This window comes from Arvicanthis niloticus, chromosome 2 (assembly GCF_011762505.2).
Source record: "Arvicanthis niloticus isolate mArvNil1 chromosome 2, mArvNil1.pat.X, whole genome shotgun sequence".
In the NCBI taxonomy this organism is placed as follows: domain Eukaryota; kingdom Metazoa; phylum Chordata; class Mammalia; order Rodentia; family Muridae; genus Arvicanthis; species Arvicanthis niloticus.
Window position 1 is genome coordinate 12,449,689 of NC_047659.1, and position 27,280 is coordinate 12,476,968.

At 49.8% G+C, this 27,280-nt stretch overlaps 1 protein-coding gene across 1 annotated transcript; it reads left to right on the forward strand.

Moving 5' to 3' along the window:
- Nucleotides 1-765: 765 nt before the first annotated feature.
- Nucleotides 766-27,280, forward strand: LOC117702951 (gelsolin-like). The gene is given in 18 exon segments (XM_034494241.2): nt 766-1,200; nt 2,548-2,752; nt 3,304-3,416; nt 3,418-3,459; nt 8,718-8,879; nt 10,960-11,109; nt 12,107-12,196; nt 13,611-13,743; nt 14,842-14,930; nt 15,085-15,300; nt 17,542-17,675; nt 20,387-20,477; nt 21,749-21,919; nt 22,447-22,621; nt 23,552-23,676; nt 23,873-23,950; nt 25,938-25,998; nt 26,887-27,280. Coding segments are annotated over 18 exon segments (2,625 nt in total). The 5' UTR covers nt 766-780; the 3' UTR covers nt 27,057-27,280.

The following is a 27,280-nucleotide window of genomic DNA, read 5'->3' on the forward strand; positions in this document are numbered from 1 at the left end:
AGGCTCCCAAGGGAGTTGGGACTAGGGAGCATTGTCACCTGCAGACCAGGCTATCTGAGCAGGCCTGATCTAACCATCCACAACCACTAGGATACTGAGGCACAGGAAAAAGCAGGTTGGTACTTAGGAGTCTAACCTAGGTCCGATCTTCCCAAATGATGGATGGCCTGAGGAATGAGGGGAGACTCAAATCCCGGTTCCCCAGGAGAGGGGAGAGGACATGAAATAGGAAAGAAAGGTTGCAGAAAGAAATGGAGGTGTCATCCGCTAAAGGGGATGGATACAAGTGTCCCCTGGCAAGGCAACCAGTCAACAGTGATAACTTTGTAGACAACCTAAGATTTGTTCAAAATAACAATAACAAAATAGGAAGAAAGAGCCGGGCGGTGGTGGCAGACGCCTTTAATCCCAGCACTTGGGAGGGAGAGGCAGTCGGATTTCTGAGTTCGAGGCCAGCCTGGTCTACAGAGTGAGTTCCAGGACAGCCAGGGCTACACAGAGAAACCCTGTCTTGAAAAACCAAAAAAACCCAAAAACCAACCAACCAACCAAACAAACAACAACAACAACAACAACAACAAAAAACCAACCCACCTTCTAAAAACCAAAAATGTTATTGAAAAAACCAAAAAATAAAACAAAACAAAAACCAAAACAAAAAACAAAAAGAGTACTTGAGTTAGAAACGGTCACAAACGTGTTAGTTCATGCTAGGTGGGTTTTCTTGTTTTGTTTAGTTTTTATTGGCCCTGCTAACTGGACCGGTAAGAAGGGGGTTGCATGGACCACAGAAAAACAGCTCTCACTGAGTTAGGACTTGCTGTATGTCAGACCACATGCCGGATCTCCCGCTTAGAAACTAGGGTACAAGGGGCGACCGCACCCAGTCGGGTCCGTCCCAGTGGGAAGGGAACCCAGATGTCTCAGAGATCCCGGACAGATACCCGCCTCCCCGCGAGCCGCAAGGCCCTCCCTGCGGGGCGGTCCCCAGCTAGGGCGGGATGGGATGGCTGGTTACTTAAAGGTTGGGGCGACCAAGGGGCCGCGGCCGCAGCCTGGGTCCTCACCGTCACCATGGCTCCGTACCTCTGCGCACTGCTCGTCCTGGCGCTGTGCGCACTGTCGCCGTCCCATGCAGACACCGCATCGCGGGGCAGGGCCCGAGAGAGGGCGCCCCAAAGTCGGGTGTCTCAGGCGCGGGTGAGTGCCCGGGGTCCCCGGGGCTCCCCGAGTAATTGTCTATTGTAAGTTCTTGCAGATACAGCGCTAGGAAAAGGGGAGTAATTCAGGTGTAGAATGGAAAAACTGTTTTGTTGCTTTGTAAGTATGTCTTGCTGCTTCGGGGCTCCTGGGGGCGGGGGTTGGGGGGGGGCCGGGGCCAAAGCTATTTCCCTCCCTGCAGGCTAACATCACCTTGGCCGGATCTTTCCCCACTACTGATTCGGACCCCATCTCCTCTATCACGTCTAATTACTGCCCTTCTTGCTGGTCTTTGTCAGTCAGATTCCTCTGCGTTTGCTGTTTGTCGTGTCCGTCCCCTCCCGGTTCTGTCTTCCCTATGAAAGTGTTGTATTTTATTCTCTCCTCTATACCCTTACCCGACCCCTCCCACTCGTCGTTTCCCCTTAACGTTCCTATGCTCCACGACCCCAGTCGCTTCTGACTTCTGCCTGATTTTTGTTCCAACCAAACCTTCCTCTGTCTGAGGTGACCTGCTGACTTCCCTCCTTAGGGGCAAACCTAACCGTCTGTCCCATTGGCACCCCCAGAGCATGTCTGGTAGCCTTCCCCACCCTCAAACCTTCTCCTAACAGGTCCCCACCCCCACCCCCTGCAGACTTCAGACTCCATCCTTCTCCCTTTTCCAAGACATGGAAATTTGGTGGGTGGGAGGCTGGGGGCGGGGCAGGAGGGAGGAGGCAGGCAGCAGCGCAGGAGGCCACTTGTGCCCACTAAGCCAGTCCTTTCTTGGGCTGTGATGATCCTTCCTCTTCCAAGAAGCAAAACTAAACAGGACATGGGACCTAGGATCAGGCCCCTTCCCTTTTTGTCCTTGGTGTCTCCATTTGCAGAGTAAGGGTGGATCATGCATTTTAAGCCATAAAGGTGCTGGGAGAGAGTATGCAGAGTCCCTGGGGTCTGGGAGATTTGCCACTGCCATCTGGGAGCGGCTATCCATAGATGCAGAGAGTGCCTCTGGAGTCCAGGGTTGTCCTTCTATGTTGTTTCCCAACTGGGGTTCCCTGAAAGACAGCCTGCCTCTTTGTGCCTTAGCTGACCACCCAAAACAGGGAGGCACTCTCTGCCTCCTCCAATACATCACCAAGTAGAAGAGTAGAAAGGGAGACAGCCTGGCCTGGCCAGAGCTGAAGAATAGAGTATATGTTTTCCTAGCTCCCAGAAAGGGGTTGATTCTCCTCTGACACAGAGAGAGCACGAGGCTCAAGTGAGCCGCTCTTGGTGCTGGAACCTGCCCTCCCTCATGCCTGGGGTGTCTCCTTGCTGAGACCCACACTTCTGCTCAGGTGCTGTCCTCTTTCTCTGCAGCCTAGCACTATGGTGGTGGAGCACCCCGAATTCCTGAAGGCAGGGAAGGAGCCTGGCCTGCAGATCTGGCGTGTGGAGAAGTTTGACCTGGTACCTGTGCCCCCCAACCTCTATGGAGACTTCTTCACAGGTGACGCCTATGTCATCTTGAAGACAGTGCAGCTGAGGAACGGGAATCTGCAGTATGACCTCCACTATTGGCTGGGTGAGTGGGGTGCTCCTGCTCAGCCCGGACCCCTCCCCCAACAGAGTGGATGTACCTGGAGTCTTTGAACTGAGTGTTCTGTATGCCAGGCCTTTGTTAGTGGTTTCGTCTTGAGCCACCCTTGGCAAGTTCAGATCCCAGCTCTGCCCCTTGACCTGTGATCTGCCCTTCAGTAACTCACCAGGGTTTTTTTTTTCTATAGAATGGACAGCTACACTACCTCGAGAGGAGAAACAAGTTTTGTAGATGTCATGGAGACCCTACATCCCCACCCCCGCCCCCACCACTGTGCTTCCTTGGCTCAGCTCCAATCACTCCCTCATTTTCTCTTCAGAGCCGGGAGCCTAGAGTCAATAACACTGACTCTGATCTGTTTGTTTTAAGGTATCCTTACTATACAGATGGAGTAACAGGCTCTTGGAAAGCAGGGAGGGACTTGCTCAAATTTTATAGCCAGGTCAGAGTAGAACTGTTGGCTCTGCATGCCTCCTTCCCAAAGGGCTGAGACAACCTTCTATAAGCCAGTCTCATGCTGCCCTTATGTTCCCTAGGCAATGAGTGCAGCCAGGACGAGAGCGGGGCTGCCGCCATCTTTACCGTGCAGCTGGATGACTACCTGAACGGCCGGGCTGTGCAGCACCGTGAGGTTCAGGGCTTTGAGTCAGTCCACCTTCCTCGGCTACTTCAAGTCTGGAATTAAGTACAAGGTGGGTTGGGTCAATGGCAGGGCTCACAGTCTTTCAGCATTGCAGAGAGATGGACAGACAGGCCAAGTGTCAAGCTCTGGAGTCTAGCAGCCAGGAACTGTGTCCTTACCATTGTCATCTTGGATGAACCAAACTCCCTCCCTGAGCTTGTGACTCCTTAGCTTACAGTGAAAAGATTCTCTCCAGCCTGGTAGAGTATTCACAGCACCGCAGTGAGCCCACAGGAGCCTTCTCACATCGGCCCAGGGAATGTGCCAAGTCCCGATCCTGCACCGGGTCCTTGTTGAGGCTTTGTTGGCAGAGGGCCCTGTGATAAGTATTAGACAGGCTTGTTCCATTCACATCCCTCTTCCTGAACCCCCATCCCCTACACTTTCCTCTTGAACTTGGACTTTTACAAGTCTGTACCATGTTTGTTTGTTTGTTTTTTCCCTAAGCTTTCAGCCAGAGCAAAACCAAGCTGGGATCCCAGGAAACTGTACCCCAGTATGCTCGGCAGCCTCTAGCTAGCCCCTTGATTCCTGCCTTTCCTCTCTGGTTGCTGGAGAGCCAGTTACACCTGCCCTACTGGGCCAGGGAGAGGATGCTGTGAACAGATCTGCTGGGAAATATCCCACATGGGGCTTGGCTCCTTGAAGGGCTCAAAGAAGCTGGATATTTATGAAGCTCGGCTCTCTTTGTGTAGGGAAGAGAAGGGATTACAAGTTTATGAACCAGATGAGCCCCCATCTCTCATTTTATAGGGGCTGGGGCACTAAAGTACAGTGAGATTGATCTATTGGATTAGGGACACAGGGTGAGTTAACGTAGGGGCAGAGCCCACATCGACTGCCTGCCTCCCAGTGTTGTTTCCAGTAAGCGGCCCTGTCTCCCATGACCTGGTTCTAAGGAGGACACATGCCCTGTCCATGCCGCTGTCCCTGTCTAGGCTTTAGAGTCCTCTTTGTCAGTGCAGATGTGACTCCCTTTCCCAGGGGAGGGGCAGGGATTGAGTGTGAGACTTAGATAACAAGGCAGGGTGTGTCCTGGACCAGCAGCCTAGGCTGGGTGGGGCTGGGCTGCCTTCCCTGGCATCCACCCAGCTCTGTTTGCTGGGTTACCGTGCCGAACAGCTGCTGCCGCCCAGCTGAGCAGCTGCCTTCTTCCTCGTGCTGTTGTCTGGGGCCCTTGCAGTCCTGGGGAAGGAGAGGTGGGGAGCCCAGCCCTGGGCTGCAGGAAGACTGAAGTCTTCACTTAGCAGATGGTTTCAAGCTCCTAGATCAAGCTGGGCATAGTGGCACACACTTTTGAACCCAGAATTAAAGAGGCAAAAGATCAAGAGTTCAAGGTGATTGATTCTCTGCTAGATACTGTGTCTGAGGCCAGGTTATGTACACACCTTGTATGTTTGTATGTATGTATGTATGTGTATGTATATATGTATGTGTGTGTATGTGTGCATACATATATGCACTTGTGGGTGTGCGCACACTTACACAGACATGTGCACACACTGACATGCATGCATATTCACATGCATGCATATGCACATGGGCTTGTACATATGTATGTATGAAGAAACAAGAGAAAGAAGACACTATTGCTGTTAGGGCGTCGGTGATAGTCCCATTTCATAGATGGGAAGGATGAGGTCCTGTGGAATGAACCTACAATCTAGTAGGATGTTCTTATGTCCAGTGCCTTCCATGGAATGTGCTATGCACTATACTCAGTTCATGTCAGACTGTGAGTTTCTGGCCAGCACTGACCCCATTGTATGAGAAAAGTGTGGTGCACGGATGTTAAGCACCCGCCCAAGGTCACACAGCTGGAGAGTCATGCAAAGGAAATTCAGACTCAAGCATGAAGGGTCTAACACAGCCCAGAGCCAGTCCAGAGTGGATGTTTCAAGTGTCCCTGGTCCTTCGTCATAGCCCTGTGGGGCTTATCACCTGTATGTTTAACTAGCCGCTCCCATATCAAGGGGATTTTCTGGAATGTTCTGGACCATGCTCTGAGGACCACTTGAGAGGTAGATCCCAATCAGGGTTCAGATTTGAGCCTTCAGGCATGAAAGAAACTGGCCCCTGGAGGACAGATGAGGCCCGCAGCCAGCCCTGTTTACCATCTCCTCGCCCCCGCACTTGGCAGGCCCAGACCAAGGTTCTCGGCCTCCCCACCCTCATCTATTATAGATGCGAAGGAGCCAGGCTTGTCACACAAGACTTGTTTCTATGAAAGCCTCCTCCTGGGAACCACCTCTGTCTCAGGAGTCAGAGAAGGGGCAGAGAGGGGACACGGAGCCACCAGGGAGAGTTGTGCTTATTGTTGTTACCCTGGTCATTCCTAAGTCACTGTCCTGGGTGGGGATGGGAAGGGTTCCAATCCCTTATCACTTGCCCTCCCCTTCACCTCCGCCCAGAGCCCTACCCCTCTCCCCCCAAAAAGCTGGGGTTATTTAAAGTCCTTTGCTCAAAGAGAAGCTGGTCCCATGAGTCCCGGGAGCCCTGGACTTCAAGACAGTTAGAAACCAGACTGTCTGCTGGGACCTTTGCTTAGGGAAGGGCTCTGAGCTAGAAGATACACAGGTCCAGCCTCACCAAGGAGTTTTTTTGTTTGTTTGTTTGTTTTGTTTTTTTAGTTATATACTCGGTTTGACTTTTTAGGTTTTTTTTTTTTTTCATGAAAATTTTAGTGCCCTGCTCTCTCCTTCCTCCTGTTGAGTATATGTATGTGTGTATATACGTCCTCATATCTCACAATATGAAGCTTGGTATACATTAGCCAAGACTAAGAAGCAGCTCTGAAGTGAAGGACTCTGGGACCTCACCTCCGAAGGTGCAGACCAAATGGTTGGTCATTTTGGTTCTTCCACAAACTTCTCTCTCAGCCTCATGACTTTAATTCAGAGAATGGCTCTTTAAGCAACTCACCTTGTAGAATTTTGTTCAAAGAATTGATGCCGATCTCTTCCTCTCTCACCCAAAAATTAGATGAGACAGCAACAATCAATCCTTAAAAAAAAAAAAGTTAAAAAAGAGTAATAGAAAAAAATCTAAAAATTCCCATCCTTTCCCTTGTAGATCCACTGGTGTTTTCTGAGAACCAGCTTCATTTATTATGTGTGCATGTGTGTATGTATGTGCATATGTGTATGCGTGGGTATGTGCATGTATAAATGTATATACATGTATGTGTGTTGATGTAAGTATATGTATATATGTATGTGTATGTGTGTATGTATGTATGTTTGTATATGTATGTGTATATATGTGGGTGTATGTATGTGAGTATATGTGTGTGTATATATGTATGTGTATGTATGTGAGTATATGTGTGTGTATATATGTATGTGTATGTATATGTGTGGGGGTGTGTTTGCGTATAAATGTATGTATGCATATATGTGTATGTGTATCTCTCCAAGTATCATTCCCTGGGTCAGCAGCAGTGAGTAGTGTGCATCAAGACTAATTCTTAGTCCCCAGCGACTGCCTCAGCCCTTGCCTTCCTCCAGACCTCACCTCATTCTTGGGTCCCAGACATCATGGCCACCTGACCTCAGGTTTATTCTTTCTGTGATGGGAAAAGTTCCTGGCTTGCTACTGACTTGTGAACTCTCCAAATAAAGATGGAAGCCATGGGTGTAGCCCTGCCCCACAACGAGGTCATTCCACCCACTGACACCACAGCGCTGCCTGGTCATGGGCAATGCATAGGCTTTATGCCCGCACCAAGAAGGGACACCAGAGGGCGCTCCAGCCTTCAGAAACGCAAAACTGCTTCTCCCTAGGCCTAAGATCTGATACTAGGAAGAACATGATTTTGCAGATTCAGATGCACTGGGGTTTGATCTCGGCCGCACCAGCCATCCCACTGTTAGAATTTAGGCGAGTTCATTCATGTGTGGGCTCTGCTCTCCTCACCTATGAGATACATGTGGGATGTGTGTCATAGTGGGTATGATCATATGACAAACAAGCCCATTCCACTTACTGTTACTGTGCCTAACAGGAGCCTCCTAAAATGGCTGCCTCTACCTCCTTACACCCATCGAGATTGTATGGATAGGGTCAGTGCAAGAAGATGGACCGATAGGGTCCTGGCTGGGGTGGTCTGAGAACCTATAGAAGCCTCTGAGTTTCCAGCCCCATGGTGTGTGGAACAGAGAGACTTATGGGACCCACAGCAGGCAGCAAGGCTGGAAGCCTTGAGTGTGCCACTGACCTGCTGAGCATGCCTGAGGAAGTCACTTCACTTCTGTGGGCCTTGACTTAGGTTGGCTTAGGTTAGTCAGGTGGAGGACTGGTGAGTACCTGAAACTGGAGACATCCCAGACAGCTTCTTTGGCTTCCTGCTGAAACAAGGGTGTGTGTGTGTGTGTGTGTGTGTGTGTGTGTGTGTGTGTGTGTGACAGCTGGGACAAGGAAGCCTATGAGCAGGCTCCTTCAGAATCTGGTGGTGGCTGAAGGATGGAGGAGAGGCCTGAGGCTGAGAGAGGGGAGAGGGTTCTTGAAAGTCATCCATTGCTGTGATCCGCTGTCCCTTCCCTGTCCTTTCCCTCTACCCGCCTTTGAAGGCTCATGTGAACCTGTGGAACAGTGGAACCCCTGCAGGGGCAAGGAGACAGGATGATGTGGGCTAGGGGTATCTAAGATGACCTTCAGAGAACCTCGCAGGGTGGGAAGGACTGAGATGAGTTGTGTTAGCACTTACCAGTGAGTATCTTACGAACAGGTGCTGGAACGGGGTGAGGTGGAGAAGAGTAGTGAGCTAGGGAGAGAGACTGTGTGAAACAGGGACAGCATGGGTGTTCACCATAGGAACCTTTGGTATGTTTGTGTTCATTGTGTAACAGTCAGGGTCAGTGAGTAAGGAACATCACCTAGACTTGGATAACAGATCCCTTTCCTTGAATAGTTTGTGTAACATACCACATTGTGCCCCTTGAGGAACGCTGGATTTGGAGAGGAATGTTTTCGGTCCTTTGATCCAGGAAGTGACTCCAGGGATCTTTTAGGTGGGATGTAAGAGTCAGTGGGATGCAGTGTGTAGGGAATCTAATACCTCTTAGCCATGTGTTTTTGGTAAATGTTACTCATTTTTCTGAACCTCAGAAAAGAATGTCTCAGTATCAGACATAGTAACAGTGAAAGTCCTGGATTAACTGAGCATCTACTCACTAGCTGGAAGTTTGCTCCCCTCAGTTCTGTGCCCCCTCTGTATCTATGTCAGCAGACCTCATCCCCTGGACTAACACTGTCCCCTTGACCTGACAGAAAGGAGGCGTGGCATCTGGATTCAAACATGTGGTACCCAATGAGGTGGTGGTCCAGAGGCTCTTCCAGGTCAAAGGACGCCGTACAGCCCGTGCCACTGAGGTACCTGTGTCCTGGGACAGTTTCAACAACGGCGACTGCTTCATTCTGGACCTGGGAAATGTGAGTCTTGCCTGCCCTTTTCCAAGGCCACTGTGGTGAACTTGGCCAGGTCTGACTCTGGGGAGGGGAAGACAATTGTGAAGGGGTGCATGGACACTTGGGGGATGGAGACCTGAGGCTGGATGTGTCAGCCAGACAGATCTAGACTGGATAAGTCTGGTTCTAGATTCCCACATGTAGACTCAAGCTTGTCGTGCATGTATGCATGGACCTAGGGTTCCCATCATTTACACAGGGTTCCTGAAATACAGCCTCCCTGGTGTCTGACATGCGCAGTTATATACATTTCAGCATATAGACACTCATTTCTAAGCACGTGGCAGTTGTGGGCAAAAACTGTAGGTTCTCGTCCACCACAGACACTAACCCTACAATGAGTGCCCACACCCCTAGACTTGCCCACAGTATACATATGACATCATTGATTGCCTATGTACCTAGTATGTGTTGATGCACATGGTACACACTCCCCAGGCCCACTTACAGGTTAATGGTGATGCTTCCTACAGTCTTGCCTCATAGCTCCACATGAGCACAAACCTGCAAATGGGGTCACAGCCGGGCATTGCACCCTAAAACTTCTGTGCACATGAGCCTGTGGAATGTGAAAGCGTGTTTGGGGATACATATTCATCTGTGTACTATGTGTACCTGGTACCTACAGAGACCAGAAGAGACTTGGCTCCTCTGGGGGTCAAACCCAGGTCCTCTGCAAGAGCAGCCAGTGCTCTTAACTGCGGGGCCACCTATTCTGCCCCAGCATAGTTTCTTGTTGAGGTGACATGGCAAGATGTCTTATCATCCCAACTGCTGTTCTGTATTTCACCCAGTGAGTCTACCTGCCCAACTCCTAACTGTAGATCAACAAAACCTCACAGTTCTCTGCAAAGCATTGGTTGTTCCTCCCAGTCCCTCTGCCCTGAGGGCAGCCACTGGAACTCTCAAAAGGAGAGACTCAGGTTTTTTTGCTCATTTCTGAAATTATGTGCAGGAGACCTTCCTCTCTTACGTTGAATTCTTCTTTTCAACCTTGCATATCTGAGATTCCTCCATATTGTAGGAGCTCACTCATTCTTGCTTTGTAAGAGTCAACTCTATAGAAACGATGTTTCATTATCCCTGCTGCTGCTGGGCACTTGGGTGGTCTCTGGTTTGGGCTGTAATAAGCATTCTGACACTTCTATATCACACCCCATCATTGAAGGGAATCAAAGCCGGAACTCAAGTAGGAACTGAAGCAGAAACCACAGAGGCACACTGCTTGCCCGCCTGCCTAGGAAAGTTACTGCCCACAATGGGCTGGGTCCCCCACGTCAGTGACCAGTCAAGACAATGATTCACAGACATGGCCTCAGGCCAGTCTTATTTGGGCGGTTTCTCAGTTGAGTTTCCCCTCTTCCTAAGTGACTCTAGGTTGTGTCAACTTGACAGTAAAAATAATTAGCACACTGGCAAGGTGTAGGTCAGAAATGCTGGGGATGCTGGGAACAAATGGTGCGTGCAGTTTTGCTTCCCACCAGCAGGGGTCTCTATAACAGAAGCTCAGAGATGATGTAACTTGTAAGTAAAAGTTGATTTAGGCTCACAGGCTGGGGAGAGAGAGATCTGGTAGCACTGTCTGGAGACCGATAGGGTGCTTTATAAAATGACCAGTGTAGTCAGGCAAATGACTGTGTGTAATACGGAGATACAGAGGTGATCTGCTTTATAGTAGGAAAAACTGTACCCCTGAAAACTGTTAATCCTGCTAATCACCTAGCAACCAACAAAGGCCTTCCCCCCACACCCCACTCCCCGGCACTGCCACAGTGCCATCAAACTTAAACATGAACTTCAGAGGAACAAGTCATACGCAAGCCACAGTGACCAGCAATCTAGATGTCATTGTACAATCAGAATCCTTGAATGTAGAGAACTCCATTGCCCTTGGGTGACGTGCGTGCCCTCTGCCAGCCCTCACCTGGACAAGCACAGGCCAAGGGGAACTTGTTCATAGCCACGGTCTACATGTTGTCCTTCTGCCAGGTGGGCTTGTGCAAAGGCTAGACCCTGACTTCCTGGGCACTCTGTCTTCTTACAGAATATCTATCAGTGGTGTGGCTCCAAAAGCAACAGATTTGAAAGGCTGAAGGCCACAGAGTTGTCCAAGGGCATCCGGGACAATGAGAGGAGTGGACGTGCCCGAGTACATGTGTCTGAAGAGGGAGGAGAGCCAGAAGCGATGCTCCAGGTGACTGTGGGATATGGGTGGGGTGGACAGGGAGCAGGCGACTCCTTCCTTCTTTATGAAGACTGATTTGGAAAGGCCCCGTCCTTGCCTCTGAAGACCTTGCTTTGTTGTTTTGTTTTGTTTTAACCTGGCCTGAACATTTAGGGACTAGGAAGACAGCTTCCTGAAACTCTAACTTCCCTGAGCTGAAATCTCAGGTGTGAGGCATGCTGGGAGTGTACACCACACCCTTCAGCAAGGACGACCAAGTCTTCCAAAGAAGCAGGCTAGGAAAGAGGTCCTCCCAGCAGTTCTTGGGCTAGCTGAAACAATTGAGACGCAGCCGGCAGTGTCCTTTTCTGACATGCTTGCTTGTTTATTTACGGCTCCTTCAGTTAACTGATGAGATTGTCACCTCAGCTACACTTTCAACAGAGAAGTAAGGCTCCCCAGGAACAAGGGGAGTCAAAGTGTCTGCTCTGTGCCACTTTACCCCAACTTGCTGAGGACATCTAGTTCCGATTTTTTTTTTTTTTGCAAAGAAATTTTATAGGGAAAAAGAAAAAGATTCAGACACCAGGGACAGTAGCCAGAATGGAGCAGAGCAAACTTAAGCTCTGTAGTGATGACAGCTGAGGTTCCAATTCTGACAGCCTCCTCCTAGAAGCCGAGTAGACAAGTGAGCATGTCTTTCCGGCTCTCTGTTCCTCTTTCTGTGAATGGAGAATGGTAAGTAAGATCCCCTCCAGTCCTGGCTAGAAGGTGTTTGCCAATTGTGTTTGGCTCAGACGAAAAGCAGAAGACGAGGGAAAGTCCAGCCTGGGGGCGGGGCACAGGGAAGGAAGGAAGGACTGCTGGTACCTGGTGCGAGTTCTTTCTCAGAAGGAGTAGATTCAAGATGGCAGGGCCTGGCAGGTTCCATATGGAACATGGGCATGGCTGTCCATGAAGCCTGACCTCCTGGGGAGCCCCCTCAGAAATCTCCATGCTCATTCCACCCCATTGACACCTCCTCCAGGTGCTGGGTCCCAAGCCAGATCTACCTGAAGGTTCCGAGGACACAGCCAAGGAAGATGCAGTCAATCGAAGGCTGGCCAAGCTCTACAAGGTGAGCCCCAGGATACTATCTCCCATACTACATACAGGGCCAGGCTGGGAGGCAGCCCCCCACCCCCTGCTGTCCGCAGCTGCCCTGGCTGAGGAACTGATGTCCCAGGTCCCAGTGTGAAGCCGGTGAGTAAGAGGGGTGCTGAGTTCATCTGGACCATGTTGTACTTGGTTCCTCGCCCCTTCCCTGCAAAATAGAAACAACTTTTGTTGTTGTTTTGGTTGGCTTGGGTTAGGTTTGTGGGGTTTGTTACTGTTATTTGTTTGACAGGATCTCGTCTTACAGCCCAGGCTAGCTTTGACCCTCAAGTCTCAGCCGTCTAAGTCCTGGGGTTACAGGTCAGCACCACTGTGCCCAGCCAGAGGGTCATCTTTGCAAACTTCTGAAGGATTTTTGGGAGTCTGTGCCAGAGCGCTGGGAATAAGATAGTACCTTAGGAAAACACTACACTGCAGGACCAGGCGAGGGATGATGTCTTCCTTGTGTGTATTTGGGTCTCCTTTTCAGTGCTGGGGCTCATTCTGGGCCTTGGCTTGTATACACCAGACAGGTGCCAGCCCTTTCCCCTTCCCTGTCATTATAGAATCTGGGATGAGGTTCATGGGCTTTGCTGTGTGGCAGTCCCCAGCTCCCGAATCTCCCTCCTTAGGGACTCAGAAGTCCCTGCCTACCCAGAGATGGTCTTGTGAAATTTGGATAGAGGACGTCTCTTGTTTCTAAATTGAGTGAATTCTTTATATTAGAATTTCTTAGGTTTATGGAAATAGTGCAGATATTCCATAACCCTCATCGGCTTATCCTTAGCCTAACGTGAGTAAGCAGGAACATTTGTCAGCTAAGCGACGGAGACTGGTCAATGCTGTCCACCCATTATAGGCGTGATTCTGGTTCTCCCGAGTTCTTTCCAAGCATGGTCCAGGCCAGCACGCCATGTTTGCCGGTTGTCATTTTTCTTCTTCATTATTTGTGATTTCAAAAGCTTTTCAGCAAATTCTACGTCTTTTCAGAGGCCCCACACTTAGTAAAAGTGTCTCACATATCCTGGGCTGGCCTTCAACTCTCTACACAGCTAAGGATAAACTTCTGGTCTCCTGCCTCTACCTCCTGAGTTCTGGGACTGAGGGTGTGCACTGTGATCCCTGGTTTATGTGGTGCTAGGGGGAATAGAACCCAGGCTTTGTGCATGCTAGGCTAGCACTCGGCCAACTGCGAGCTACATGCTCATCCTCAAGCTCTTCCTCCCTTCTTCTGTTTACCCACCTTCCTATTCCAGGTACAGCAGCATCCGTGTTACATGCAAGGTGGAAGAGCCAAAGAAGGCTTGGGTGTGCTGCAGAGCTGGGTGGGCCTGGATGTTGATCTGCCCCTCTGCCTGCCTCTGGTGCTCACACGCACTCCTTCTCTGTCCCCACAGGTCTCCAATGATGGCGGTAGCATGTCAGTCTCCCTTGTGGCTGATGAGAACCCCTTCGCCCAGGGTGCCCTGAGATCCGAGGACTGCTTCATCCTGGACCATGGCAGAGATGGGAAAATCTTTGTTTGGAAAGGTATAAGGCAGGTCCTAGGTTCTACCTGTCACCACAGGTTTCTAGATTCTCAGTCCCAGGGAGAACAGAGTGCTAGAGACGGCTGGAAGGCAATCAGGATCTTTAATCAATGTCTCATTTTACACTTGATTCGCTATATGATCTTAGGCCCTTGCTGGGCCCGAGTCCCTGTTTGGGCTCAAATGAGTGTTTGCCAATTGTGTTACAAGATCAGTCCTCCAAGAAGTTAATAGACACCATAGTGTGTGTGTGTGTGTGTGTGTGTGTGTGTGTGTTGAAACTCTGTGGGTCTAGTGCTTCCTAGGCCCCAGCATGCTGAACAGGGTTAAACAGTATATTATTATAAGACTTGGAACCCTTTGCTAGGTGTCGGGGCCTTTTGTGAAGGAGATTGTACCAGGAGACGCCAGGGAAGTCTTTGTGGATGGGTGGCTCCCGTGAGGCTCTTGGGCCTGGGTTGTTTCTGAGAGCCCAGAGATGTCTGAGAAGACCCCCAGTACTTCCTCAGACATTGACACTGATGGTGGGAAGATGGAAGGGAGGGAAGTGGGTAGAGACAGCAAGAACTTGAGAGGCTCCTTGAGGCTGGGCTGTCTGTCTGAGGGATGTGGGCATGGACTGGCCAGAGCCTCGCCTGATTCTTCAAGGCTCTTGAGGACTGGAGCAGAGGCCAGGCTGTGGATAGGGCAGATCATCTTGCCTTGGAAGGAGGCTTCTGTGTAAAGTGTACAGCCTGGGTGTACCGATGTGGCAGGTTAATTTCCTGTGACCTCTCTGAGACCCCCATTTCCTTATACACGAGAGGGCACAAATCAGTTATGACTTCCATGATTTAAGGCTATTGTGTGGATTAAGTGGAATAATCTGTGTGTAGTTCTGGCACCGAATCTGTGTTCAGTAAATCAACAAGAGTGGTTGTCATGGTTGCAGTTATTGGCCAGGAGAGAGGGGAGTGTTTCTCAAAACTAGGAACCCTCAGTGCTTAGGGGTGGTGCTCCCTGGCTACTGTCTATGTGTAAGGAGTAGGGAGGTGGGTTGGCTCCCCCTTTCAGGGACCTCTGGCTGCTAACCTTGCATTATTCCTCTGATTTCTGGCAGGCAAGCAGGCCAACATGGAGGAGCGGAAGGCTGCCCTCAAAATGGCCTCTGACTTCATCTCCAAGATGGAGTACCCCAGGCAGACCCAGGTGAGGGTCTGATGCCAAGGAGAGGCATATTCAGTGGGGGTGAGAGATGGAGAAGGTCCCCCATCCTCCTCAGGGACCAGCCAGGCACCCTAGGCTCCCTAAGACCCCTGCTAGGGAGCCTTGCCACATTCCTAAGCCTCTCCTCCCTTCCCAGGTTTCAGTCCTCCCAGAAGGCGGCGAGACCCCTCTCTTTAAGCAGTTCTTTAAGAACTGGCGGGACCCAGACCAGACAGACGGCCCCGGCCTGGGCTACCTCTCCAGCCACATTGCCAACGTGGAGCGTGTGCCTTTCGATGCTGCTACACTGCACACCTCCACCGCCATGGCTGCCCAGCATGGCATGGACGACGATGGCACTGGCCAGAAACAGGTAACGGGAACCACAGTTCCAGAGCAAAGGATTCCACAGCCCAGGCTCAGTCACCCGTTCGTCACAGATAAAGCTCCAATTGAGACTTTATCAATGTAGCCAAACTGGAGAAAACAAGAAAAGGGGCCTCAAGACTCCCCGAGTCCATCTTCACGACATGGACATGAGCTCTGGGCTTAGGTATAGGGAGAGTTGGGGATAGAGGTGTGTATGAATAAGCAGTCTTAGGACAAGCATGGCGTGGTCAATCATCTCATATCTGGTTTGAAAGGTGAGGCCAGTTTGACTTCAGGGTACCGCCCTGCCCTATTGGATACGCACCATCACTGGAGGCGACCAGCCCCTCAAGAGTGAGCACAGGTTCAGGACAATGATTTATCTGTGTGCCTTCAACTTTGAAGGCTCAAAGGCAGGTGAGACAGATGTGCAAGACTCCCCTCGAGGAAGTAACGTGTTTACAACCCGAGCTGAGTAAGTGACCCAGACCTAAGCAAGATGGAGAATTCCGTGTCCTCCTGTCCTCAGTTACCCTGTGAGCCAATGCTTTCTAACAACAACAACAAAAAAACCCCCCCAAAAATCCCACCACTTTCTAAGTGCTTGTTACAGAATCACTGTGCCTGGGCTGGCTTTGGCTAGACACCTCCCTTTGCTGTCTCCCTTAGGTACCTACTACAGCTCACACCCAACCCTCTGCCACCCTGAGGGTGTTTCTCCCAAGTTTTCACCACAGTTGTGGTGGGTGAGATTCTTCACTTTCACTTTTTTGTTTGTTTGGTTTTTTTTTTTTTTTTTTTTTTTTTTTTGCAACACACATTCCCTGAGTACCTACTGTGTGCCAGGCTCTTTGCCAGACTCCCAGACCCCTGTCTTCTTCCCTAGGAGTGTCTGGATGGGAGGGGAGGTGACCACAGTCACAGTAGAGTCTTGAAATCTGTTATTCCCTGAGCTGAAGGGAAGCTCTGGGGTTTTGTGGGGATGGGGTGATTGGGCTTGGCTTTCACAGTAGGGATGGGAATTGTCTGCAAGGGAGTAGGGGCACACTCCAGGCAGGACCTGCTGTTTGAGGAGGCTGGAGCCGGTGGCATTCTCAGCAGGGACCATGAATGCAGTGCACGGGGTACGGCAGTGATAAAATATTTTGGGTTTTCTTTTGTTTTTTAGTAGATGTGTGACAGATTTGGTTCTGTGCTTTAGAAGCCCTCCATAAAAATAGGTAGGAGGCAGAAACAAGGGCTGGCACATCTGGGAGCGGGGGTCGTCAGGTAGGGACAAAAAGTAAGGCAGCTGGGAGTGGGAAGATGGGGAGCAGGTAGAGAGGTGGAGGTGTGTTCATAGATGCTTAGGGCCCAGAGTACACTCCAGGCCAGCGTCCACTGTTTCCCTAAGAGGCATAGCGACGGCCACCATTACTGTCGTGGGTGCTGTTCTTTCCTTGCTACTGGATGGTGTACAGAGGAGGCGGTGAAAGCATTTGGTAGACGGAGTTGAGCCTCTGTGAGCCTCACTTGCTCATCATAAAATGAGGTTTGAGCCATCCCCTTCAAGACGCCACGCTGCGGGCTCAGTGCCTTCACTTGACCACCAGATGTCACTGCAGGGCCTCCCGATGGTCAGTCGCTGGCGCTAGCTGTCTGTACAGATCCGCCTGCAGAGGGGTCATTCCGAGGCCACCCAACTATGGCCCAGATGAATGAGATATCCATAAACTCCATAGGAGAGTAGAAATATTGGCGATACAATCCCAATCCTGTTTAATAGCAGTCGAGCCTAATAGAGCTAGCTCGTGGTAAGGGGGTGTCATGGCATCTTCATGACTAGAATTTAAGGTTTGACACCATTTAAGGCTGTTGTCACCATCACTTTTCAAGTGAGAAAACCGTGGCTCTGAGAGGTCCTGTTGGAAATCATATGACCCTCAAGGGGCAGGGCTTATGTTTGACTCAGGCCTGGCTCAATCTTCTAATCTAGAGCTGTCTTGGGGGTCTTTTCAGGGGGAAGAACAGATCACTGGTCATATGTGATGGGAAGCCAAAGTAGGGACTTTGGCATCATAGCCTACTGTGCCTCTCAGTGGCTCTGTGTACCAGGCAAATTATTTAACTTTGCTTGCGCCTGGATGGCACCACACGCCCATGAAATCTTGTCCTGCTCTCTACACTGTCCACTGTACTGGAGTCTCCAGCTTGCCCAGGGTGAGAGGGCACACTGTAGTGTCTGACCTCAGCTCTGCCTCTACAGATCTGGAGAATTGAAGGTTCCAACAAGGTGCCAGTGGACCCTGCCACATACGGGCAGTTCTATGGAGGCGACAGCTACATCATTCTGTACAACTACCGCCACGGTGGCCGCCAGGGACAGATCATCTACAACTGGTGAGGGGCCTGGGCTGTCTGCGGAGTCTTAGGGGGAGTGTGAGGGGCCATGACGGTGCCTGAATACCTTGACTAAGAGAAGAGACTGAGTTGATCTGAGGAGTCTGGAGTATAGAGGCCTAAGCGTGGACAGGATACCCTGCTGGGACCCATTCTCATGCAGAGTCACAACTCTGAACTTCTTGTCATCAGACTATGGCATGCCCAACTTAGGGACAGAGACACACCAACCCAGCAGCTCCTGCCAGGCAGTGCCAAGTGCTAATACCAGTTTATCCTTCCAGAGGCTTCTGTTGTAATAATTACAGACTATCCTGTACTACAGAAAAAATATATATACATATATGTATATATATATGCATATATATAAATTATATATGTGTGCATATATATGCATATATAAAAATTATATATATATAATTATTTAAATTGGTGTGTTTACATACACCAATTTAAATAATTGTTTTACAGCAGAGCATACAATCAATCACATTGCTCCAGACCTAAAGCAAAGCCTAACGGTGTCATTCTGAACTTTTTGTTATACCTGTGACTCATCTGCCAAGCCTATCCTTTACCTCTTGACTGGTTTGGCCATTTTTATTTATCCTTTCTGCAGAATTACTGGAAGGATGTATAATGTAAGCACGCACTAAGTGCATTGCCCTGTAGCTGGCCTTTTGGCTATTACCTTCCTGGAAACTGACAGCTTCCTGATGTGGGTGTGTGTCTAACAGCCGTGCCATTCTTTTGGGGTTGCCGTACCATGATTTATTGACAAGCTCTCGTACCCATGCATACTTGGGTGCTAGTCTGCTGTATCATCAGCATTAGTGACTGTTAGCAAACAGATGGGTATTTAGAGAAGTCTGTATAATGAGTTCCCAGGAGTGGATTGCCAGACTCAGGGAGTCAATGGACCTGTCAGTCATTTCGATAGATAGCCCTGGTTTCCCAGCTAGTGCCTCGGGCCTTTCATATCCCTGTATTCCTGCCAGCTACATACAGGAGACCCTGTTTCCCTGGATCCACCTCAGCAGACTGTGTTGTTAAACTCATGGATAGTTTATAAAGTGATATCTTATCAGACTTTAAGTTTGCATTTGGGGCCAGGGTGTGGCTCAATGGCAGAGCACGTGTGTGCATGCTGGTGGCTCTGGGTCCCTCCCCTTGAACTGAAAGACAAACAATACTGAAACTGGTGTCCATGTTACTAGACAGTTTCAGACTTTTGTCTGAATAATAGTTGTTGTATTTCTTCTCTGTTGAAGTTTTCATTTTGAAATAATTTTAGACCCACTGAAAAGTTGCAAACGAAACAAAAACAAAACAAGGCACCCTGATCAGTTCTCACATATGCCCTGCCACATCTGCCTCCCTTCACAGCCTGGGCCGCTGTGGGCCAGCTGATGTAAGGCTGTGCACCTTCTGTGTCTACTCTGTGTCACCAGATTTCCATTCTTCAGTCTTTCCTGGCCCAGGCCTTAACCCAAGACCCCGTGGGACTACTCTAGGGCTTAGGACCCCTCTGGGGGATTGTGCCACAGTCTACCCTTTTCCTTTATGACCATAAACCCATGAAGAGTAATGTTAAGGAATCTTGTACATGGATTGTATGGCAATCCCATATTTTTAAAAGCATCTGCTTTTTGTTTGTTTGCTTGCTTGCTTGTCTTGTTTTGTTATTGTTGTTTTGGTTTTTCGAGACAGGGTTTTTCTGTGTAGCCCTGGTTGTCCTGGAAACCAGGCTGGCTTTGAACTCACAGAGATCCACATGCCTCCGCTTCCCAAGTGCTGTCACTAAAGGTGTGTGCCACCTCTGCCCGGCTGAGAGCATCAGCATTTTAAAGCTAAATACAGATTTAATCATTGCAGGGACATGGGGATGCTGGAGTTTGAACCCAGAGCCTGGCACATGCTAGGCAAGCCGTGGCCAGTGATCTGTAAATAAGCTCACTGCCGTTTTTTACCTTTTATTTTGGGGCAGAGTCTCAGTAATTTGCCCATGCTGGCCTTGAATTTGCAATTCTTCTCCCTTAATTCCCCAGGTAGCTGAGACTACAGGCCTGTATCACTAAGTTGCAAGCAAAACAAAACAAAACATACAATACAATACAATACAATACAATACAATACAATACAATACAATACAAAATTTTTAGGAGGTTTTTTGACATATGGTATGTACCAGGGACAGTAGCATAAGGCCCAGCCTTGGCAAGAAGCTGAGGCGGGAGGATTTTGAGTCTCCCTATCTCTCCCTCTCAGGGCAGTTACCACACACAGCGAACATCCAGGCGTCCCTTTCCCATGCCCCCATGAGGGTGACTGACTGGTGTCTTTCTTCACAGATGGCACATGTCATGCCAGCTGTTTTTGACCCATCTTTGTATAATGGGAAATGCCCTGACTACTTTTGTACACTTTGCATCCGAGTCTCAGTACCGAGTCTCAGTACTCTCTCTGTATGTCTATCAGGGGATCCTGGGAGTCTCAGGTACATATAGGACAAGGGAATCTGCCCCGTGTACCTGAGCTAGGAGCAGGCAGGTTGATGAAGCTGTTGTCTCTGGATCTCCCCATGGTCCCTGCACTTCTCCATCCCAGTTCCACCCCTACAACAAGCAGCTTCATGGGTTACTAGAGCTCAGGGCAAGGAAGAGACCCAGAGCTCTATGGAAATTAGAGCCCAGTCTCTCTCCCTCTTCTAGGCAAGGTGGCCAGTCTACCCAGGATGAGGTTGCTGCTTCTGCCATCCTGACTGCCCAGCTGGATGAGGAGCTGGGAGGAACTCCTGTCCAGGTGAGACAAAACGGGGCCTTGTCAGGCTTCAGCCAGGGCTTCGTCTGTCTGCTCACTTAGCTGCCTGATTACCCATCCATTCATTCATGCATCTGCCCACTCACTCACCCATCCATCCATCCATCCATCCATCCATCCATCTATCTATCCATCTACACATCCATCCATTCACTCATCCATCCATCCATCCATCCATCCATCCATCCATTCATCCATCTATCTATCCATCTACACATCCATCCATTCACTCACCCATCTATCCATCCATTCATCTATCCATCTGTCTACCCACCCACACATCCATCTATCCATCCACACATCCATCCATTCACTTACCCATCTACCCATCCATTTAATCCATCCATCCACCCACCCATCCATTCATCCATCTACCCACCTACCTACTCATCCATCTATCTATCCAACCATCCATCCATCTACCTACCTACCCATACACCCTACATCTATCCATCTGTCTATCTACCCACCTACCCATGCAATAAACATTTATGCAGGGCTTCTATGAGCTAGACTTAATGTCTGTATCCAGATATGTAGACACTGTTCTTACAGGGCAGTGTCCCCATACCCACCCCTTGGTTGTCCACCAGGGGATGACACAGTTGATCGCTGCAGGGCACATTTAGGATGAGGAAATCCATGTGCTGTGTTAAGATCTAAGTAAGAAGACAGGCTAGGAATAAGGAGAATTGGGAGTTGTGTCCACATGGGGTACAGTGGTGCCTACAGACCTGAAAGGCTCTTCACATCCCCTCACCCTCTCATGTGTCTGGATCTGACATCAGCATTCTGGAAGAATGTACTCAAGCAATCCGATCTTCCTTTTAAGGTCATGTTTATAAACTTGGGCTTCCCTGGTTCTTGGACCAGACTCAGAGGCTGCAAGTCAATGCTTCACAGGGGCAGATGATGGGAAAACAGCACCCAGAGGACCTGGGCAGTGACATCATCTCCAGCTTTCTCTTCTCAGTACTGTGGTGCTGCAGAATCATGATGCTGCTTACGTGCTACTCCCAACCATAGTCAGACACAGTGTGGCAGCCTTACTGGAGGGAATGGTCCAGAACACCACATTAGAAAGAAAGAAAGAAAGAAAGAAAGAAAGAAAGAAAGAAAGAAGAGAGAGAGAGAGAGAGAGAGAGAGAGAGAGAGAGAGAGAGAGAGAGAGAGAGAGAGAAAGGAAGGAAAAAAGGAAGGAAGGAAGAAAAGAAGAGAAAAGCAAAGCTGACTTTCTCCTTTCTCACTGCCAGAGCCGAGTGGTCCAAGGCAAAGAACCCGCACACCTCATGAGCCTGTTTGGCGGGAAGCCCATGATCATCTACAAAGGCGGCACCTCCCGAGACGGTGGGCAGACAGCTCCTGCCAGTATCCGCCTCTTCCAAGTCCGAGCCAGCAGCTCTGGAGCCACCAGGGCTGTTGAGGTAATGCCCGGTCCTAGAACATGGGCAGGTCTGCCCTCCTAAGTCTCCTAGACCCGATAAGTAGGCCTCCAGTGGCCTGGGGTTGGGTGGACCTGGCTGGGAGGAGGAGGCAGATTTTCCAGAGCTTCCTGCCCTGGCAGCCCCTTACCCCTGACACACTTTCCAGCACCGCCTCACCTAGAACTCATTCTGTCCAGCCAGGACACCGTTTCTGATTCCATTCTAGTAGATACTATGGACTTGGCGCTATGGAGAATTATTCCATTACTGCCTTTGTTTTGAACATACAACTTTTGTTAATGTAGCCCCAAATTCCAGATAATTCTCCCTTACCACAATACATCCGAGAAGCATGAGTATTAGCCAGATCTCTCAGTTTCTAAACTTTGTTCTCTCCATCTCTGAAGGGAAGAAGTTTGTCTCACTGCAGTGTCCCCTGGCTGTAAGGAGGGGGCAGGGTTGGTTTTTGTTTTTGTTTTCGTTTGTTCCTGAATAGTTGAGTGACGTTTGTTCCACTCCACCTCCAGGTGATGCCTAAGGCTGGTGCTCTGAACTCCAACGATGCCTTTGTGCTGAAAACTCCCTCTGCCGCCTACCTGTGGGTGGGTGCAGGAGCCAGCCAGGCAGAGAAAACCGGTGCCCAGGAGCTTCTGAAGGTGCTTCAGGCCCAGCACACGCAGGTGGAGGAAGGCAGGGAGCCAGGTGCGCATGGGGACCCACTAATTCCCACTGCCCGGGTCTTCATCTCCACATCCTTCCTTCTCTGGTGCCTTTGTCCTCCCGTGTATCGATGGATTGAAGGTGATAGCCAGTGATGGATAATCTCTTGTCTCCTGAAGAAAGGGGAACTTGGCATGGATGGTCCAAGAGGACCTCAGGGGATGATGACCATTTCCCAGGAAGTCTTATGAGAGCGATGAGTGACAGAGTCAGAGAGGCGCCTCACCTTCCGATCTATAGAGAGAAAGGACCGCTTCAGCCCTCTGCCCTCTTTTCTGCCGATACTCAGTATCCCCCTGCCCCTTTTCTTGGTATCTCATGGAAGCAGTGAAGGACTTCTTGATCTGTGCATACTCTGCCCATGCATGCGTGGGCAGGCAGTCTTTCTGTCCAGCAGACACGTCTATTAGGATGGGTGTTCTGCACCTCCCAGCCCCAGTTTGATGGCTGATGGTCACTGTGGCTTTTGAGGACTTGAAATGTAGCTGGTGGGAGCGAGTGGACACGAGGAAGTTGCATCTTTTAAGGTGATACATTTCTGTAGAAATGGCCACAGAGGCAGCACACACATAGACAGCAGGTATTGTAGAAACAGCATGGAAATCAGACTTAAAACAGATTTGCCTCCTGGGTTTTCTACTCCCAGGCTGTTTTAGGTAAATTGCTGACTCTGGGCCTCTACCACCTCATGTGCTGAGTGAAGATAATTAGCCGGGTCCTGCAGTGCCGTTGTCTCTGCACTGTGTCTTCTGCCCGCTCATCCTCTCCAGACCCTTCTTTCCATTCCCTTCCATCTTGAGCCTCTTGGGGTCTTAATGTAGAGAGCAGCCAGCTGGATTTGGGCACAGTTTGGTGAGATACGCTCATTGGGCAAGGGTTTCCCTTGGCAACTGGTGTGATCTCCCCTCACAGATGCCTTCTGGGAGGCTCTGGGCGGGAAGACTGCCTACCGCACATCCCCCAGGCTTAAGGACAAGAAAATGGATGCCCATCCTCCTCGACTCTTTGCCTGCTCCAACAGGATTGGACGCTTTGTGGTGAGTCTGGAGATGACACCTCTGCTTGTGTCTAGGGAGGGAGGCATGTTCAGGGGTCAGTGAACCTCAAAGCCTGGAGAAAGTCTGATGGCCCAGGGCAGGGAAAGGGCCTCTGAAGGCAGAATATCTCTTTAAACTCATTCTGGGAACCAATGGGGCTGATGCTTCTTCCTTGACCCCCTTTGACCCTTCCCAGATCGAAGAGGTTCCTGGTGAACTTATGCAGGAAGACCTGGCTACTGATGACGTCATGCTCCTGGACACCTGGGACCAGGTGAGTGAAGGAGAAAGGGAGAAGACCTGAGTAGAGGGAGAAGCTGGACTCTTAGTTCTAAGATGAGCCACCATGGGAAGGATATAAGAGATAACACCAGGTATTTCCAGCAATTGCTGCAAGCCACACCCCTTCTCTGAGTCTCCATTTCCACAGCCGTAACATGGAAGTGGTGGGACCTGCCTGGCAGATATATGGCCTTTGGAATCTGCTCAGCACCCTAGAAATGCAGGTCACATAACCCTGAATCATGTCATTCTCCCCTAGCTTCAGGGGAGTGTGAGTCCTGGCTTTAAATATGTCTTTGAAGAAAGTTGAACTTAGTAGTGTGTCATGTGCAGGTGTAAGCTGCCCAGTGTCATTTGGAAGCTTGAAAATGTCATTCCCCACCTCTGAGCCATCTTGTGCCATCTGCTAGGGTAGCTGCTGTTAAGACCCCAGCAGAGATGCCAACATTCATTCATTCATTCATTCACCCAGTATCAGTTGAGCATCTGCGTAGTGTTCTGTGTTGAGGATGCTGGGGATGAAGGATTGCATCATGTTGACCTCTGCCCACTCTGGATCTATTCCCATGGAAATGCCAGTTCAGTAACTCTTCTATCAAGCACTTGTTCCCAGCATCCTTCAGGCTGTAGAATGGCTGAACACAAAATCCCATGTCTTTGTCCCATGGGGCAGCTTTGGGACAGCTCAGTGGGAAGATCCGTGTTTGCAGCTTGAACAATATGGCTGTCATCATTGACTAAGCAGTCAGTGACATTACCTGCTTATGCACCTTCTTAGCAGTCCTCGGCCAGTGTGTCTTAGCTTTACCATCTTCCAGGCAAAATGCTATGTTCTGGGGATCCTGAAACAAGTCCAAGGGACACACAGTCCTGTGAGTTCTATAAGGAACACGTTTATAAATAAGGAAAAGCCATCGAGCCTGGAATTTTCTTGTTTAAGGCGTTTGATAAAATTGATCGCCATTGATAAATGACAGTCTTTCTTGAGTGTGATTATCTTGAAAGAAGCGTAAAGATAGATGGCAGAGCTGGGGAGACAGCCTAGTGGATAAAGTACTTGCTACACACGTGTGAAGATCTGAGTTCAGGTCTTCAGAACCCAAGGAAAAGCCCAGAGTGATGGGGTTTTGTCTGTGACGCCATGCTCCTGAGGAAGAGGGGAATGAGGGAATCAGAGGCAGGAGAACTCCCCAGATGCTCATGGGCCAGCTTGTTTGGCTACAATACTATGAACAAGAAGATTCTACCTCAAAGTGTAAGATGAGGACCACACCCAAGGTTGTCCTCTGACCTCTGTGTGTGTTCTGTGGCACAAGTACGCACATGTATACACACACAAAAGTAAAACAAAAATAGATGGTGTGTAAAAACCGGCAGAAGTTTTTATGTGTGTGACATAAGACTCACAGTGACCTGGGCTTTTCGTTACAAGCTGTAGACACATGTCAGTCAAGATGCAGTGATGGGTAGCCTTTCTGAGGCCTTTGATGAATGAATCTACACCATTAAAGGTGTGACTCGTGAGCTCTTAAAGAGCTTTTTCCAACTCTGCCTCTGTAGTGCAGTGATTGCGGGTGTGCAGGCTGACGTGAGGAAATATGAGGAATGGTGTAGCCTGAGGTAAACTGGACCTACCAACCAAAGGGGCACCCCTTTCAGCTTCATCCCAGTGAAGGTGATGGCCCAGCTTCCAGATTCTCCATGTTTCAGGAGAAGCTGGAAACCCAGATTCTTAGGCCATCACTGATAACTAAATTCAAAGACGATGCTATTATAGACCAACAGGTAATGGCAAACACATTTGTAGGCCGCTGCTTTGCAGCTCTGTTCTGCCCTCCAGTTGCTGTCTGAAGGCTGTTAGTTGTGGAGAGTTTTGTCTTTTTCTGGCACCCAGGACCCTCCTCTACCCTTGTTCTTCATGAGGCAGTTACTGTCGCTGGCACCTCTCACTCAATTTTCACTTCACATCTCACCTCCAGGTCTTTGTCTGGGTTGGAAAGGACTCCCAAGAAGAGGAAAAGACAGAAGCCTTGACCTCTGGTGAGGACGCAAGGGTCTGGGGGGGGGTTGTCTCTGGTTGTGGGTGGGGGTGAGTCTTAGGCTGTAGGTGGGGGCGGGTCTTTGGCTGTGGGTGGGGGTGAGATAAAGGCTGGGGGTTGGTGGGAGCAGCTTCTGATGCTCTTCTAGGAGAGTTAGCATCTGTGGGGATGGAGACTTTCTGCTCATAGTCTGACCTTCTAGAGCCCGGCTTGGGGTGATATCCCAATAGTTGTTTGTGGTGACCAGAATCAATCAGTTCATAAGACAGATGGTTTGTTTTGGAAGTTTCAGCCCAGGTTGATTGACTCTGGTGACAGCCTGTGGTGAGGCATGGAGGTGGGAAGTGTGTACAAGTAAAGCCATGGGGTGGGGACTTGGAGAGGAGATGAAAGCGTGGGGGTCTCACCTTCATCACCTTCAACGAGCAGAAGATAACCTCCTCTTAGAGAGGCTCTGAGGGGTGTTCCAGGTCTAACCTATAGCAGGTTATAGTGAAGAGATCAATGTGCCCCTTCAGAATGCCTGAGGCCTTACTGAAGAAGGAAGGAACCCAGGAGAGGCCATATCTAATTCCCAGCATGTCCAAGGGATTCCCTTGTTAGGGACCCCAAGTAGGAAAGCAGATCCTGGAAGCTAATCTAGAGGCTGGGAATCAGAGAGCAGTTTATTTAATATCTTTAATCACAGGGGGAGGGGGAGATGATACAAGCAGGAGAGGGCTGAGAACTGTGTGAAGGAGGAATTTAAGCAGAAGTTTCTGTTCTTCCTGTGTTGGGAGGAATTCATGTGGGTCTCTGCCTGTGTTCAGTGGTGGTGGTCAGTAGGGCTGTTCTCTCCCTGAGGAGAGCACCCTGAGAGTCCCTGGGCCTCCTTCTCCTGTGTCTGCAGCTAAGCGGTACATCGAGACAGATCCAGCGAATCGGGACAGGCGGACCCCCATCACAGTCGTTAGGCAGGGCTTTGAGCCTCCTTCCTTCGTGGGCTGGTTCCTTGGCTGGGATGACAACTACTGGTCGGTGGATCCCTTGGACCGGGCCTTGGCTGAGCTGGCTGCCTGAGTAAGGACAAGAGCCACCAATGTCACCAATCAGTGCCTTTGAGGGTTGTCCATCTCCCAAAGAGATCCTATGGCAAGCAGGAAAACTATAGTGTGTGCGAACGTGTTTTTGTTTTTTTTTTTACGGTAGCCAAACAAGCCCTGTGAAAACTCAGGGGCTTTACAGAATTGCTTCAAATATCTGTACTTTGGAAATTAAACCCAATAAAAGCTTTTTGGAGTGTG